Source organism: Antedon bifida, chromosome 3 (genome assembly GCF_963402885.1).
Source record: "Antedon bifida chromosome 3, ecAntBifi1.1, whole genome shotgun sequence".
Lineage (NCBI taxonomy): Eukaryota > Metazoa > Echinodermata > Crinoidea > Comatulida > Antedonidae > Antedon > Antedon bifida.
In genome coordinates this window covers 34,016,805-34,031,577 of record NC_136228.1, presented here as the reverse complement: position 1 = coordinate 34,031,577, position 14,773 = coordinate 34,016,805, and the positions used below count along the sequence as shown (strand labels likewise).

General features: G+C 36.0%; 1 protein-coding gene across 1 annotated transcript; it reads right to left on the bottom strand.

Moving 5' to 3' along the window:
- Positions 1-3,961: 3,961 nt before the first annotated feature.
- LOC144837996 (putative tRNA(His) guanylyltransferase) lies at positions 3,962-14,731 on the bottom strand. Its single transcript, XM_078693326.1, has 7 exons — positions 14,674-14,731; positions 8,372-8,521; positions 8,000-8,176; positions 7,091-7,260; positions 6,916-7,004; positions 6,536-6,643; positions 3,962-4,402 (listed from the first exon to the last, which is right to left on the bottom strand). The coding sequence occupies exons 2-7, from the start codon at positions 8,473-8,475 to the stop codon at positions 4,247-4,249; spliced, it is 804 nt and encodes a 267-aa protein (XP_078549452.1). The 5' UTR covers positions 8,476-8,521; positions 14,674-14,731; the 3' UTR covers positions 3,962-4,246.
- Positions 14,732-14,773: the final 42 nt, after the last annotated feature.

Sequence of the window (14,773 nt, the reverse complement as noted above, 5' to 3'; positions counted from 1 at the left end):
CTTGTGTTGAAAAGTGTTAATGAATAAAACGGAATAAATAACTTGTGGTTATCGTTTTTAACCAAACTGTTGTATTTGTGTTTGCTTCAGAAATTATCTTCTAGAATCGTAACAAGTCAAAACAAAACTAAAATGAATTCGCCGTAAAAGGACATAGGTAAAAGTTCGCGGAACTAGTTTGGCAAATGGTAAAGTAGTCAAGGGTCATCTACCCATAACAAATTAATTATTCGCCGTAGAGGGCGTCGATGCAAAAACTATTTGGAAAAAATTAAGTAGGTCAAGTGTTATAACGTTCGTAAAAGCCAGTTACTTATTCGCCGTAGAGGGCGTAGACGCAAAAAAAGTTCGCGGAACTGGGTGGCAAATGGTAGAGTAGGTCAAGGGTGATCGATTCATACCAAACTATTTAAAAAAAATTAAGTAAGTCAAGTGTTATAACGTTCGTAAAGCCAGTTACTTATTCGCCGTAGAGGGCGAAGATGCAAAAAAGTTCGCGGAACTGGGGAGGCAAATGGTAAAGTAGGTCAAGGTTGATCGATCCATACCAAAACATTTTGAAAAAATTAAGTAGGTCAAGTGTTATAACGTTCGTAAAGCCAGTTACTTATTCGCCGTAGAGGGCGAAGATGCAAAAAAGTTCGCGGAACTGGGGTGGCAAATGGTAAAGTAGGTCAAGGTTGATCGATCCATACCAAAACATTTTGAAAAAATTAAGTAGGTCAAGTGTTATAACGTTCGTAAAGCCAGTTACTTATTCGCCGTAGAGGGCGTAGACGCAAAAAAGTTCGCGGAACTGGAGTGGCAAATGGTAGAGTAGGTCAAGGGTGATCGATTCATACCAAAATATTTTGAAAAAATTAAGCAGGTCAAGTGTTATAACGTTCGTAAAGCCAGTTACTTATTCGCCGTAGAGGGCGAAGATGCAAAAAAGTTCGCGGAACTGGGGTGGCAAATGGTAAAGTAGGTCAAGGTTGATCGATCCATACCAAAACATTTTGAAAAAATTAAGTAGGTCAAGTGTTATAACGTTCGTAAAGCCAGTTACTTATTCGCCGTAGAGGGCGTAGACGCAAAAAAGTTCGCGGAACTGGAGTGGCAAAAGGTAGAGTAGGTCAAGGGTGATCGATTCATACCAAAATATTTTGAAAAAATTAAGCAGGTCAAGTGTTATAACGTTCGTAAAGCCAGTTACTTATTCGCCGTAGAGGGCGAAGATGCAAAAAAGTTCGCGGAACTGGGGTGGCAAATGGTAAAGTAGGTCAAGGGTGATCGATCCATACCAAAATATTTTGAAAACATTAAGTAGGTCAAGTGTTATAACGTTCGTAAAGCCAGTTACTTATTCGCCGTAGAGGGCGTAGACGCAAAAAAGTTCGCGGAACTGGAGTGGCAAATGGTAGAGTAGGTCAAGGGTGATCGATTCATACCAAAATATTTTGAAAAAATTAAGCAGGTCAAGTGTTATAACGTTCGTAAAAGCTAGTTACTTATTCGCCGTAGAGGGCGTAAATGCATAAAATGTTATTAAACTTTGACCGGAAGAAGTAGAGGAGGTCAAGGCTAACATGTTGGTGCAATATCAACTCAATTAGACAGTTATTACGTATTAAAATCTGTTTTTTTTTAAATATTTGTGAATGTCCCTTTAATTGAATTTGAATAAGGAACTAGGAACTAGGAACTAGTAACCAACTTCACAGACATGCAAGTTGTATCTAATAAAGTAATATTTATATACAAGTGTGACATTTACTGCCAGATACTGAAATACTGAGTACCAACCAATCACTGTAACAATACTCAAGTAAATGGTGGACTTATATTTTTATATCTTGGTTTCAGCTGGGCCCATAATTATCTTTTTTAAAAACATGACCATATAAAAATACACGTTTGAGTCTCTGAAACAAACATGCCCGATTTTATAAAACATTCCCCATATATAAATTGAAAATGGGTTTTTTTTTTTTTTTTTTTTCCATTTATTGTTTTTTTAACAGTTTTTTATTTGTTCTGGGCCTAGTTTCTCCTTCAGGCTTCTTCTTGCTTGGTATATGAGCAGAGCTGGGATAGACCTACCACCAGCCTAGACTATAGAATACCCAGCTAATATTATTAACACTCACTAGGGTAGGCCTACCTATCTAATATTAGTATTATATCAGAATTACTCAGCCTAGCTAGGCCTAGAAAATACTATTTTTAGGCCTAGCTAGGCTAGAAATCAAGTAAGTAATTATAGTAGGTAGCCTTTCCTAGCTCAGAAACCAAATAGAACAATAATCGGGGAGCAAATTGAAATCTTAGGCCTATGACGTAATACGCCTGCATGAAAACCGTATTGAACACAGACACGATTCGGTCCGGGACGATTCGTACCAGCTTCGTAAAACGTAAACAAAGTTTCAAAATGGCGATTTTTCGATCGAAACAGAACAGAAATGTAGTAGGTTTGGTTTGATTAGTGGGAGTTGCATCCCAAGAAAGCTTAAAATTAGATTTTTATTTTAATAGATAGCTTAATAGTTTATCTTGAAAGGATTTTAAATTCGCTTTGAAACCTTATCTAGAAAATATGAAATTTAATGATTTTTTACCATCATTTAAAAAAAAATTAAAGTAAAAAAGTTTATACATAAAATAATGATATTTCTTGAAACAAAAAATCTGTGGAATTTAGATCACAGTTTTTATCATTATTTACGCTTGTAGTTCAACTATTGAAATACGTTTATTGATTTCATTTAATATCAAAATTATACCATTTTCTAAGTGTACTAAAATAGCAAAAATGCCAACATTTTCCACGAAGCGCGCCCTCACAATGAATGAAATCAGTGATGCGTTACCAACGCGGCTTTCCGACTGAAAAGATACAATTGCTCCAACACCCTTTTTAATTGCATTTCGTAATATCATTCTGTGTTAAGACTAAGACTAAGAAGTCTGAAAACAGCTTTATTCACATCGCCATTTCCGCATGTCTCGGTCTAATCATGGAGGAATTATTTAAATTAATAATTAGGCCTAGGGCCTACTATTAAAAAATGAAAAAAAAAAGATTTTTTAAATACAATTTTAAATAGGTCGTTTCTTTTTTTTGCTGAAGTTGTTAACGAACAAAATTAAATTTATCCAAGAACCCATTGTTCTGAAAAGAACTGTTGAGTTTCTCGACGTTTAGATCAATATACTTTGATCGTGCTCATGTGAGTGAGAATTCTCATTCTCACTCCTGGGGACGATCGAAGTATATTGATCGAAACGTCGAGAAACTCAACAGTTCTTTTCAGAACTTACGTGGTGTAGGCCTACCGCAAACTACAATCAACATTTGATTTCGCCAGGCAAACCTTCAAACAATTTTTTTTCCTCCATGATTATAACTTGATAAACTAAGTATTAAAAATGTGTAGGCCCTATCTGTTTATTTTAGGCCTATTGATTTTGTATCTGCTTGTTGTCTTATATTTATTTTAAGAACGCACCGTGTATCAACGTGTGACGTGTCACAGTTGTAAAGGTGTTACACTTTTACAACGGTAACACGTTGCTGCAGTAGCTAACTATTATCTATTCACGGAGTTTATTCAAATAAAACTTAACTCAAATAAAACTTAACTCAAAACTAACCTTAATTGAATTGATTCCAAATTGCAATTTTTTAAGTTATAAGAATAATTAATTTTTAATGAAGGAATATTCAAAGAAAAAATACCTCCATAAAAGCAAATCTATTTTGATTTAACACGATTCCGCATGCCTCAAATAGTTACTTTTACTTGTTTTTATATGGAATTATAAAACCTTGAAAACACTGAATGATAATATGTCTACTTATTTTAATTGTTCGTCTGCAGTAAAACGGAACGTCCATCGTGAAAAAAAGATATATAGGAAATTAAAAAAATCACAAATGAATCAATGGTCATAATAAATTTTGTTTTTGTATCTCATTTTTTATTCTCATTATGGTGTTAACATTGTTGAGTGCAAGAAGGTAAATAATAACAAAGAACTTATAACACAAGAATCTCCTGTTCGTCCGAAGCGCGTAACAATTTCGAAAGGCATTGTGGGATAGATTTTCAGAATTAATTTAATTTATACAGATTTATTCAGTCATAACAATATTAACTGGGGCCCACACTAGATGCGAAGGCTTGTCTCACGAGGGCCCCGACAATACATATAATACATAAACAGAAATGTTAAACAAAACAATTGTTTTTAAAGATAATTGTTAACATTCTAGAATTTCTGTATTTTGAAGCCAGAATCCATCGCCTATAAGATCGGTATGGAGGTGTGTAACTCTTCGACGTGATCGTATGACAACTCTTTCTTGTTCTTCTACATCATCTTTACTTCGACATACTTTTAATACTTCTTCATCAACCTAACCAAGAATTTAAATTTATCATTATCAAAATGCAACACAGACCTCCCTACTCTCCCAACAACAGTCAGAGTCGATATTTCAAGTTGTCTCATACTCTCCTGTTAAAATGAAATTTATCCCAATTTTTTTAAACATTCCTACATAAATAAATATTTATTACAAGGTATTGTAGATGTAAATGCATTCTCTCAATGCATTGTCCAACTTTGAAAGTGACTGGCATATCCATTGTTTATTATAGACATTTTGTGGGAGGTTATAGACCGGCAGCCCAGAGACATTTCGTTAGATGAGCTAGGTACCAATATCTGACTATTTAAGTGTGTTGGGGGTCACTTGAAGTCAATGAAAATGGGAGTCTGCCGGGTACCCCCTGCTGCGTCTAGACCGGGGGGACCCCGAAATGTGCTAAAAAATCGGCACCGGTTAGATGAGAGAGATACCACCTAATTTTACCACCACGGGATGCCCATTGGCATCCTTATACCAGAATCACAAACGACAGACTTTTTGTCTGCTGCAATAGGCCCGCCAGACCCTCCGAGGGAGGGCCTAAAATGGGGCTAGCATAGATGAGTGAGGTACCACTCAAAATTAATGCCAAATGAACAAGTTGTGTTCATAAAATACGAAATGGATAACAACAGACTAATTGTCTGCTGCACCGCAAGTGCCAGACTCCCTAAAGTTAGACTAGAGACCCCCCTTCCCCCAACTAGCCCAGCCTAGATATTGTAGATACCACCAGCAACCAATTTTATATGATTTAGCACAATGTAAGCAATACCAAATGACCTATTACAGACTATCTGTACACTGTCTTGGCCCTGGCAGACCCCTCTAAAGTTAGACTAGAGACCCCCCTTTCCCCAACTAGCCCAGCTTAGATATTGTAGATACCACCAGCAACCAATGTTATATGATTTAGCACATTGTAAGCAATACCAAATGACCTATTACAGACTATCTGTACACTGCCTTGGCCCTGGCAGACTCCTCTAAAGTTCGACTAGAGACCTCATTTACCCCAAGTATAGCCTACCTTAGATATTGTAGATACCACCAGCAGCAAAAAAAACCCAAAACAACATGTTTAATTGAATAAAGTTTAACTTTAATCGACCTTCACAACCAAAATATTTCTTTGTATTTTAAATGGAACGCTATAAAAATAATCCTCTGCTTCATCGGAGCATGAATACCTAATAACCAGACAAGAACGTATCTTTATTACGTTTTACTATCAATCCGTTTCGCTGTAAAGGGGGGTTCGCCCGAACCTTAACCCACCCCCCCCCCCTGACTACGGGCCTGAAGGCAGTGTACAGATAGCCTGTAATAGGTCATTTGGTATTGCTTACAATGTGCTAAATCATATAACATTGGTTGCTGGTGGTATCTACAATATCTAAGCTGGGCTAGTTGGGGGAAAGGGGGTCTCCAGTCTAACTTTAGGGTGTCTGGTACTTGCGGTGCAGCAGACAATTAGTCTGTTGTTATCCATTTAGTATTGTATGAACACAACTTGTTCATTTGGCATTAATTTTGAGTGGTACCTCACTCATCTATGCTAGCCCCATTTTAGGCCCTCCCTCGGGGGGTCTGGCGGGCCTATTGCAGCAGACAAAAAGTCTGTCGTTTGTGATACTGGTATAAGGATGCCAATGGGCATCCCATGGTGGTAAAATTAGGTGGTATCTCTCTCATCTAACCGGTGCCGATTTTTTAGCACCTTTCGGAGTCCCCTCGGTCTAGACGCAGCAGGGGGTACCCGGCAGACTCCCATTTTCATTGACTTCAAGTGACCCCCAACACACTTAAATAGTCAGATATTGGTACCTAGCTCATCTAACCAAATGTCTCTGGGCTGCCTGTCTATTAAGCTGACACAGCCAATTTCGTGGACAGACGAATGAGCGCTAGAATTGACAGCACTGACATGACCCTTAGGGGAGAAGCATGCAGTTCCAAAGTGGAACATCCAAGTCCACAGCGCCATGAGCAATGATCGTTGGAATGGCGCTGTATAAATCAAAAATTATTATTCACTATAATAGACATCAAAATAAGTTTTTTAGCTCCCCCTGTCCTGATTCAAGTCTTTATTTTGGAGGAAGTAGCTTTACTTACCTTCTTCCATATAAGTATGGTACCTTTTCTGTAAAACTCATCTAATGTGTTGTAATTTATACCAAATTGAGAAAAAAGTAATTCATTCTTGTCACTAGAAACAGTACCCTAAAAGAACATTCCAGATGTACATAAAAAGAGACATTTCTAATCATTAGGCCAATTTTATGAGGCAAATGTATTTGTATAACAGTGGAAAATATATTCTTAAAAAGAAAAAATTCCTCTGGATATCCAGATTGTATTTATTAAAACCTTTTTTTTCTTTTTGAGGATCCAATAAAACTATTTGAATAAAACGTTTAAAGTTTATCGTTGAATTGTTTTTATTGTATCATATTGTATATAATTGATGTAAGTACACTTATGTGACCTTTTACCTTTAACCTTTCCTCTGCTTCTGTGTTGCTACAATGACCTTCCAAAACAAGTTTCCAGAAACAAGTATTGTACAAGTTGTTTATGTGACCTGAAATTATAATTTTTTTTTATTTAATCACAACAAGTAAACATTATGTGTGTTATCAGAAGTTTTGAAATAAAAAATAGACTCACAATCCGCCTGACGCCAACTAAGGTAATCTTTGAGGTTGTTGTTGCTAGGATACAAGACAACTCTCGCATCAAATGCAGGTGGGTATAGAAGCGTTGTTTGTTTTATATAATCTTTCCAATAGAACACGTACGATGATGAGAATAGTGAAACCAAGTTTGACATCAACTTGCTAAACAAAATAAAACAAACAGTTTTACTATTCATGGTACATCACTATTCATGGTACATTACTATTCATGGTACATTACTATTAAGGGGACATTACTATTAAGGGGACATTACATATTCAGGGGACATCACTATTCAGGGGACATCACTATTAGGGGGACATCACTATTAGGGGGACATCCCTATTCAGGGGACATTCCTATTCAGGGGACATTCAAACTCAGGGGACATCCCTATCAAGGGGACATTACTATTAAGGAATATTCCAACTTAGAGGACATCCCTGTCCAGGAGACATTCCTATTCAGGGACATTCCAACTCAGGGGACATCCCTATTAAGGGGACATTATATTAAGGAACATTCCAACTCAGGGGACATCCCTATTCAGGGGACATTGCTGTAGGAATATTCCAACTCAGGGGACATCCCTGTTCAGGAGACATTCCTATTCAGGGACATTCCAACTCAAGGGACATTCCTATCCAGGGGACATTCCTGCTCAGAGAACATTACTGCTAAGAAGACATTTTCTGGTGAAATGACTCCTATTACGGGGACTCTTTGGTGGAGTCCTGAAGGTGTCCACTAAATAGTGATTCTACTGTAAACAAAGTAATTGTTAATTTATTGAAATTGGAAAAGGAATTTCATTCATATAGAGATACTTTAGAGTAATAAAGACCCAAGGAGCCAAGAGTTGGTTAATGACCATGGTGGTAGGATAACACAAAGACAAACCTTTCTCTCCGACTAAATTGTGTCGTTCCTTTTCTAAAAACAAAGCTGTACTCATCACTGACACCATACGCTATCACAATATCTTTAAACTGGTTCATCACACATTCAGCGCATTTGTTCATTAGTAGAAGTGCGCCCTCATCATTGGGTTTCTCAAATTTATGGTCATCTGAAAACCTAATAATACAGTTTTTAAATAACTTTAAATGTATAGTATATAAATCAAAAAGCAAATCACTGAAAAAATGACAATGCTGAGGGTATCAGTGGCTGCGTCTACATTGTGGTGAATTAAATGCGAGAATGTATTACACGATTCTCATAATGCTGTATGCTCAAATCGATACTTTACTTACTTTTACTTCAACTTACTTGTGAAAACCTCTTCCATCAATTCGTACAACAATCCAACAGTTTGGAAGGCATGAATCATCTTTTTCAAATTGACGGACATATTCAAATTTACTCTTTGCCATGTTTTACTCAGGGAGATGTAACTCCCTGGTCTGAACACTTGAAACACTATAGGTATAAGATATATAATTAGATACATTTGATAAATTAATATTTGAAAACACAATTTATTAATAGACGGGTATGTATAATGAAATGATGGGATGAAGTGCAACCAAACAACAGGCACCATTCATTTTCAAAGTGAATAGGCTACTAAACCATCAACACACCCGGCCTAGCTAGGCCTATCAGTACTGCAGGAAGGTTGGGTTAGGTAGGTAGGGGGTGTGGACAGCCTTGCTGGTAATAGACCGGCAGCCCAGAGACATTTCGTTAGATGAGCTAGGTACCAATATCTGACTATTTAAGTGTGTTGGGGGTCACTTGAAGTCAATGAAAATGGGAGTCTGCCGGGAACCCCCTGCTGCGTCTAGACCGGGGGACCCCGAAATGTGCTAAAAAATCGGCACCGGTTAGATGAGAGAGATACCACCTAATTTTACCACCACGGGATGCCCATTGGCATCCTTATACCAGTATCACAAACGACAGACTTTTTGTCTGCTGCAATAGGCCCGCCAGACCCTCCGAGGGAGGGCCTAAAATGGGGCTAGCATAGATGAGTGAGGTACCACTCAAAATTAATGCCAAATGAACAAGTTGTGTTCATACAATACGAAATGGATAACAACAGACTAATTGTCTGCTGCACCGCAAGTGCCAGACTCCCTAAAGTTAGACTAGAGACCCTTCCCCCAACTAGCCCAGCCTAGATATTGTAGATACCACCAGCAACCAATTTTATATGATTTAGCACAATGTAAGCAATACCAAATGACCTATTACAGACTATCTGTACACTGCCTTGGCCCTGGCAGACCCCTCTAAAGTTAGACTAGAGACCCCCCTTTCCCCAACTAGCCCAGCTTAGATATTGTAGATACCACCAGCAACCAATGTTATATGATTTAGCACATTGTAAGCAATACCAAATGACCTATTACAGACTATCTGTACACTGCCTTGGCCCTGGCAGACTCCTCTAAAGTTCGACTAGAGACCCCATTTACCCCAAGTATAGCCTACCTTAGATATTGTAGATACCACCAGCAGCAAAAAAAACCCAAAACAACATGTTTAATTGAATAAAGTTTAACTTTAATCGAACTAACACAAAACAATTGAAAATATATCCCATCAATGACGATAAAATTCTAAAGGGAAAAATAGTTTAAGAGTTTCACTTAAAACTTATATAAGCCAAATAATAAAAACTTTTCAACGTATGATATGGTTGGAATCGACCTAAAACATATTTTACTGACTAAACGCTGTAGTTTTACAGAAATAGGCCTACTGCACATACAATTTTAAGTAAAAAAAAAACGATCTGTTGCCCAATGCTTTTTAGAAGAGTATAGTAATAATTTGTAACATAATGTGGTAATTACTATTAACATTTAAACATAATTCTGACCAAACCCAGTAGTATTAAATAAATAACCTAATCAAAGTTTTCTTTTTATTTAAATATTTCTTTGTTATATTATATTATATATAATGTAACTGTAAAACTGTAGGCCTAGTTGTAGCCAAATTAGAAGAGTATATTAATATATTTTTAACAAGTACTGTAGCCCAATGCTTATTATAAAAGATTATACTAATTTTTTTATCAGTTTTTATCAGTTTAATAGATCAGTACTACATAACTAGCCTAATGCTTATTAGAAGAGTATATTAATCATTATTTTGAACAAAGTTTGTGTATTAAATAAATAACTTTTACAATAAACTGGTTTCCAGAATCGGCATTACTCAAAAACCTTTTTGAAGATGTACCTGTGAGCGTTAGCGAAACCAACGAAGATGATATAAGTTCTGGGCCGGAATGGAGCGATGACACTGACAGTGAACTTGAGATGTTCTGTTTTTAGAAATTAGAAATTTACATACATACATAATTCATAGTTCTCCCGTTATACCGTTTTTATGGTTTTTATTTAATATAAATGTTTATATGTCCATGTCAATACAATTATCCAACTCTCACTAATGCAGCAAGGGCTACAATATAATATTTACTATAACATATACGTTTACATAGTAATATCCAGTATTTTGAGAGAGAAAAAAAAAATATTAAACACAATAATTATATTTTAAATACTTTTAATACTTTTACCAGAGTTTGGTCAGTAATATGTACATCTAAACATATTTTATTGTTAATAGTAGATTCCATTATAAAAATATTAAATATACTATTTTAATCAGCATTGGGTTACAGTACTTTTATTTTAAAGTTATTTATTTAATACACAAACTTTGTTCAAAATAATGATTAATATACTCTTCTAATAAGCATTGGGCTAGTTATGTAGTACTGATCTATTAAAAAGGTACACAAAATTAGTATAATCTTTTATAATAAGCATTGTGCTACAGTACTTGTTGAAAATATATTAATATACTCTTCTAATTGAGAATTTGGCTACAACTACTGTTTTTTACTTACAAATTGTATAATGTTGCCCGAGAGTAGCTCTGCTAACTTCTCTGGCTGTTTTACTTTCATCGTTTTGATTTAGCTTTTTGCGCTTTTTTTTGTATCCATTGAGATCCAGCCACTGATACCCACAGTATTGTCACTTTTCAGTAATTTGCCTTTGGATTTATATATATATAAAACAAAGAAATATTTAAATAAAAAGAAAACTTTCATTGTAAAGGTTATTTATTTAATACTACTGGGTTTGGTCAGAATTATGTTTAAATGTTAATAGTACATAATAACCACATTATGTTACAAATTATTATTATACTCTTCTAAAAAGCATTGGGCAAAACTTTCATTGTAAAGGTTATTTATTTAATACTACTGGGTTTGGTCAGAATTATGTTTAATTAATGTTAATTATATAGTACATAATAACCACATTATGTTACAAATTATTATTATACTCTTCTAAAAAGCATTGGGCAACAGATCGTTTTTTTACTTAAAATTGTACAGTACTACAGTAGGCCTATAAATAGTTCAGTATGTTGTACTGTCCCTAGAAAAAAGGTATTTAAAGTTATTTCTGTAAAACTACAGCGTTTAGTCAGTAAAATATGTTTTAGGTAGATTCCAAAAATCTCATGCTTTGAAAAGTATTTATTATTTGGCTTATATAAGTTTTAAGTGAAACTCTTAAACTATTTTCCCTTTAGAATGGTAATGGTCATTTTATCGTCATTGATGGGATATATTTTCAATTGTTTGGTGTTAGTTCGTTGTTTTGTGGGTTTTTTTTGCTGCTGGTGGTATCTACACTATCTAAGGTAGGCTATACTTGGGGTAAATGGGGTCTCTAGTCGAACTTTAGAGGGGTCTGCCAGGGCCAAGGCCAGGGCACATAACATTCATGATAAATGGCACCTCTAATTGGCCGGAAAACACTCTCATGCAGCATGCTACCATTGAACAAAACGATCGTACTTTTTATCATTGTTGAATGTTTTGATATTAGCCTAATTGTTAAAACGACCTTCACAACCAAAATATTTCTTTGTATTTTAAATGGAACGCTATAAAAATAATCCTCTGCTTCATCAGAGCATGAATACCTAATAACCAGACAAGAACGTATCTTTATTACGTTTTACTATCAATCCATTTTCATATCACGCAATCCATTTTTCAACAATAGTATAACAATAACATTTTGATTGAATAGTGAGGGATTAGTTACAGTTTGACTTTGAACAAACCATTGGTAATTTACTGAAAATCCAAAATGAACTTGTGTTATAATACAAACAATATTATTCAATCAAAGAAACGCTCTACCACTACACATGAGAAATAGATGTCGGTCGATAAACTTCTGACGACGACTAAAACAACGAAAATCAGCTAAATGTTAGTGATTTTATTTCATCTCTGGCTTGTTACATTTTTCATGACACATTACCGGACTTCCCCCTCCTCTCGCAATGAACTACAGTACAGATCTTCCCTATCTAGGCTTGTGTATGTAGCATACTACGCTATTCACAAATTACCCACGCATAGCAGTGTTACTACTTACAGATTACCTCTAATGGATCAATCATTCACACATGAATTCAAAAATTCATCGACAAACGAAATATAGCCTATATTCATTCCTTTTAAATATTAGGCATATTGCCAAGGCTAATAATCGATTTGTCCATAATTATTGCATTTTGCCGGGGGTTTTTCATAATGTAAGGCCAATTTAGGCCAAATCATAATTGTGCGTATAGTTTTGTATTTCCGATGCGTGTAGTACCCTATTTATCTTCATTTCCGTACGTTCGTAAATATTAGGCCGAATTTCCGTAGTAATTCCGAAATTTGAACCGTGTTATACCGGTAGCAGAGCAAAGTTTGCTTCTTTCTGCAAATGTCCTATCATTATTTTCTTTGTTTTATTTGGAGTGTGGTTTAAAACAACACTTTTGTAAAGTTTATAGTGGATAAATAAAAATGAATTTTTGGAAATTGTGGTTTTTACATCTGAATTCCAAATTATACAATTTAACCTTTTGCTCAATATATTTATAGCAACAGCTTCATATTTTTTGTATAACTTTTTAAAATTATTAATTGATAATTAATTTACATTAATTGAGTACAGTTATTAGAATGTATTACCGTACCAAAAGTACCTTCATCAGGGACTTCCATGTGACGTTCGCATTGAACGAAAACAAATTTATCATGAATTTTACGTGCGAGAGTACCATTTGCGCCCATCTAGGGGTGTCATTTAACAATTTGCTTGCTCAAATACTCAGTGTCTACAGCCCTGGAGTCTTTGAGCAACCCTCTTAAAATAGTCCTGCGACTGCCCTTGATAGCTCTATCTATGTTTATTTACAGCAATTTGTTGAGGAAACTAAATATATCAATGTAAATAGGTGGTATTGATACTGTTGAGTTGGCCTACGTATCGGCTGGTGGTCTAGAAAAAAATAATCGAATGCTATAGGCCTAATGTAAACTACAGTACATGATACCATAGATATTATAGTGTAATATATTAAATTCACTATAATCCTCTATGATGATGATACACTATACTTCATAGTCACACATAAATATTGTAGGTAACCGCAGCGTTCCATTTTTTGATGTACGTCGGAAGGCTATATACTTTATGCATACTGACTGCCAGTGATAAACAATAGGTACGCGTTTGTCTAGACGGTATGAGTTATTCACAACGAGTTTACGAATTTTTCAATTTACAAATAACCTTTTGTATTGTGGGGCACGTATTTGGAAGATTTTCAGAGATGAGGGTGGTGAGGTATTGGGGATGTCGGGGATGGGGGTTCGCAGTCGGTTAAGGGCGGGGGGGGGGGGGGGGGGTTCACTGTAAAGGGGGGTTCGCCCGAACCTTAAACCCCCCCCCCCCCCCACCCCCTGACTACGAGCCTGAAGGAAGTGTACAGATAGTCTGTAATAGGTCATTTGGTATTGCTTACAATGTGCTAAATCATATAACATTGGTTGCTGGTGGTATCTACAATATCTAAGCTGGGCTAGTTGGGGGAAGGGGGTCTCTAGTCAAACTTTAGGGTGTCTGGTACTTGCGGTGCAGCAGACAATTAGTCTGTTGTTATCCATTTAGTATTGTATGAACACAACTTGTTCATTTGGCATTAATTTTGAGTGGTACCTCACTCATCTATGCTAGCCCCATTTTAGGCCCTCCCTCGGGGGGTCTGGCGGGCCTATTGCAGCAGACAAAAAGTCTGTCGTTTGTGATACTGGTATAAGGATGCCAATGGGCATCCCATGGTGGTAAAATTATGTGGTATCTCTCTCATCTAACCGGTGCCGATTTTTTAGCACCTTTCGGAGTCCCCTCGGTCTAGACGCAGCAGGGGGTACCCGGCAGACTCCCATTTTCATTGACTTCAAGTGACCCCCAACACACTTAAATAGTCAGATATTGGTACCTAGCTCATCTAACCAAATGTCTCTGGGCTGCCTGTCTATAAGGCTAGAAGAATAGAGAACTACACACTCTATCTAGGCTAGCTTTGCTATAGATAGAAAGGACTAGACTAGCCTAAGCATAGATAATAACTACAAATTGTTGAAGCAACAAGTATTGGTTATAATTTAAGGATCATATAGACATACACACAAACGGTACAAAATAATTAAATCTGTAATAAGAATAGTTGATTTTAACCTTTTATAGTTTTAAACCTTTTTTACCGTAAAGCAGTACCACCCATGTGTATTTTTTGTATACACAAATGATAACGCCCTCTATTGCTCACCCAGTTGAC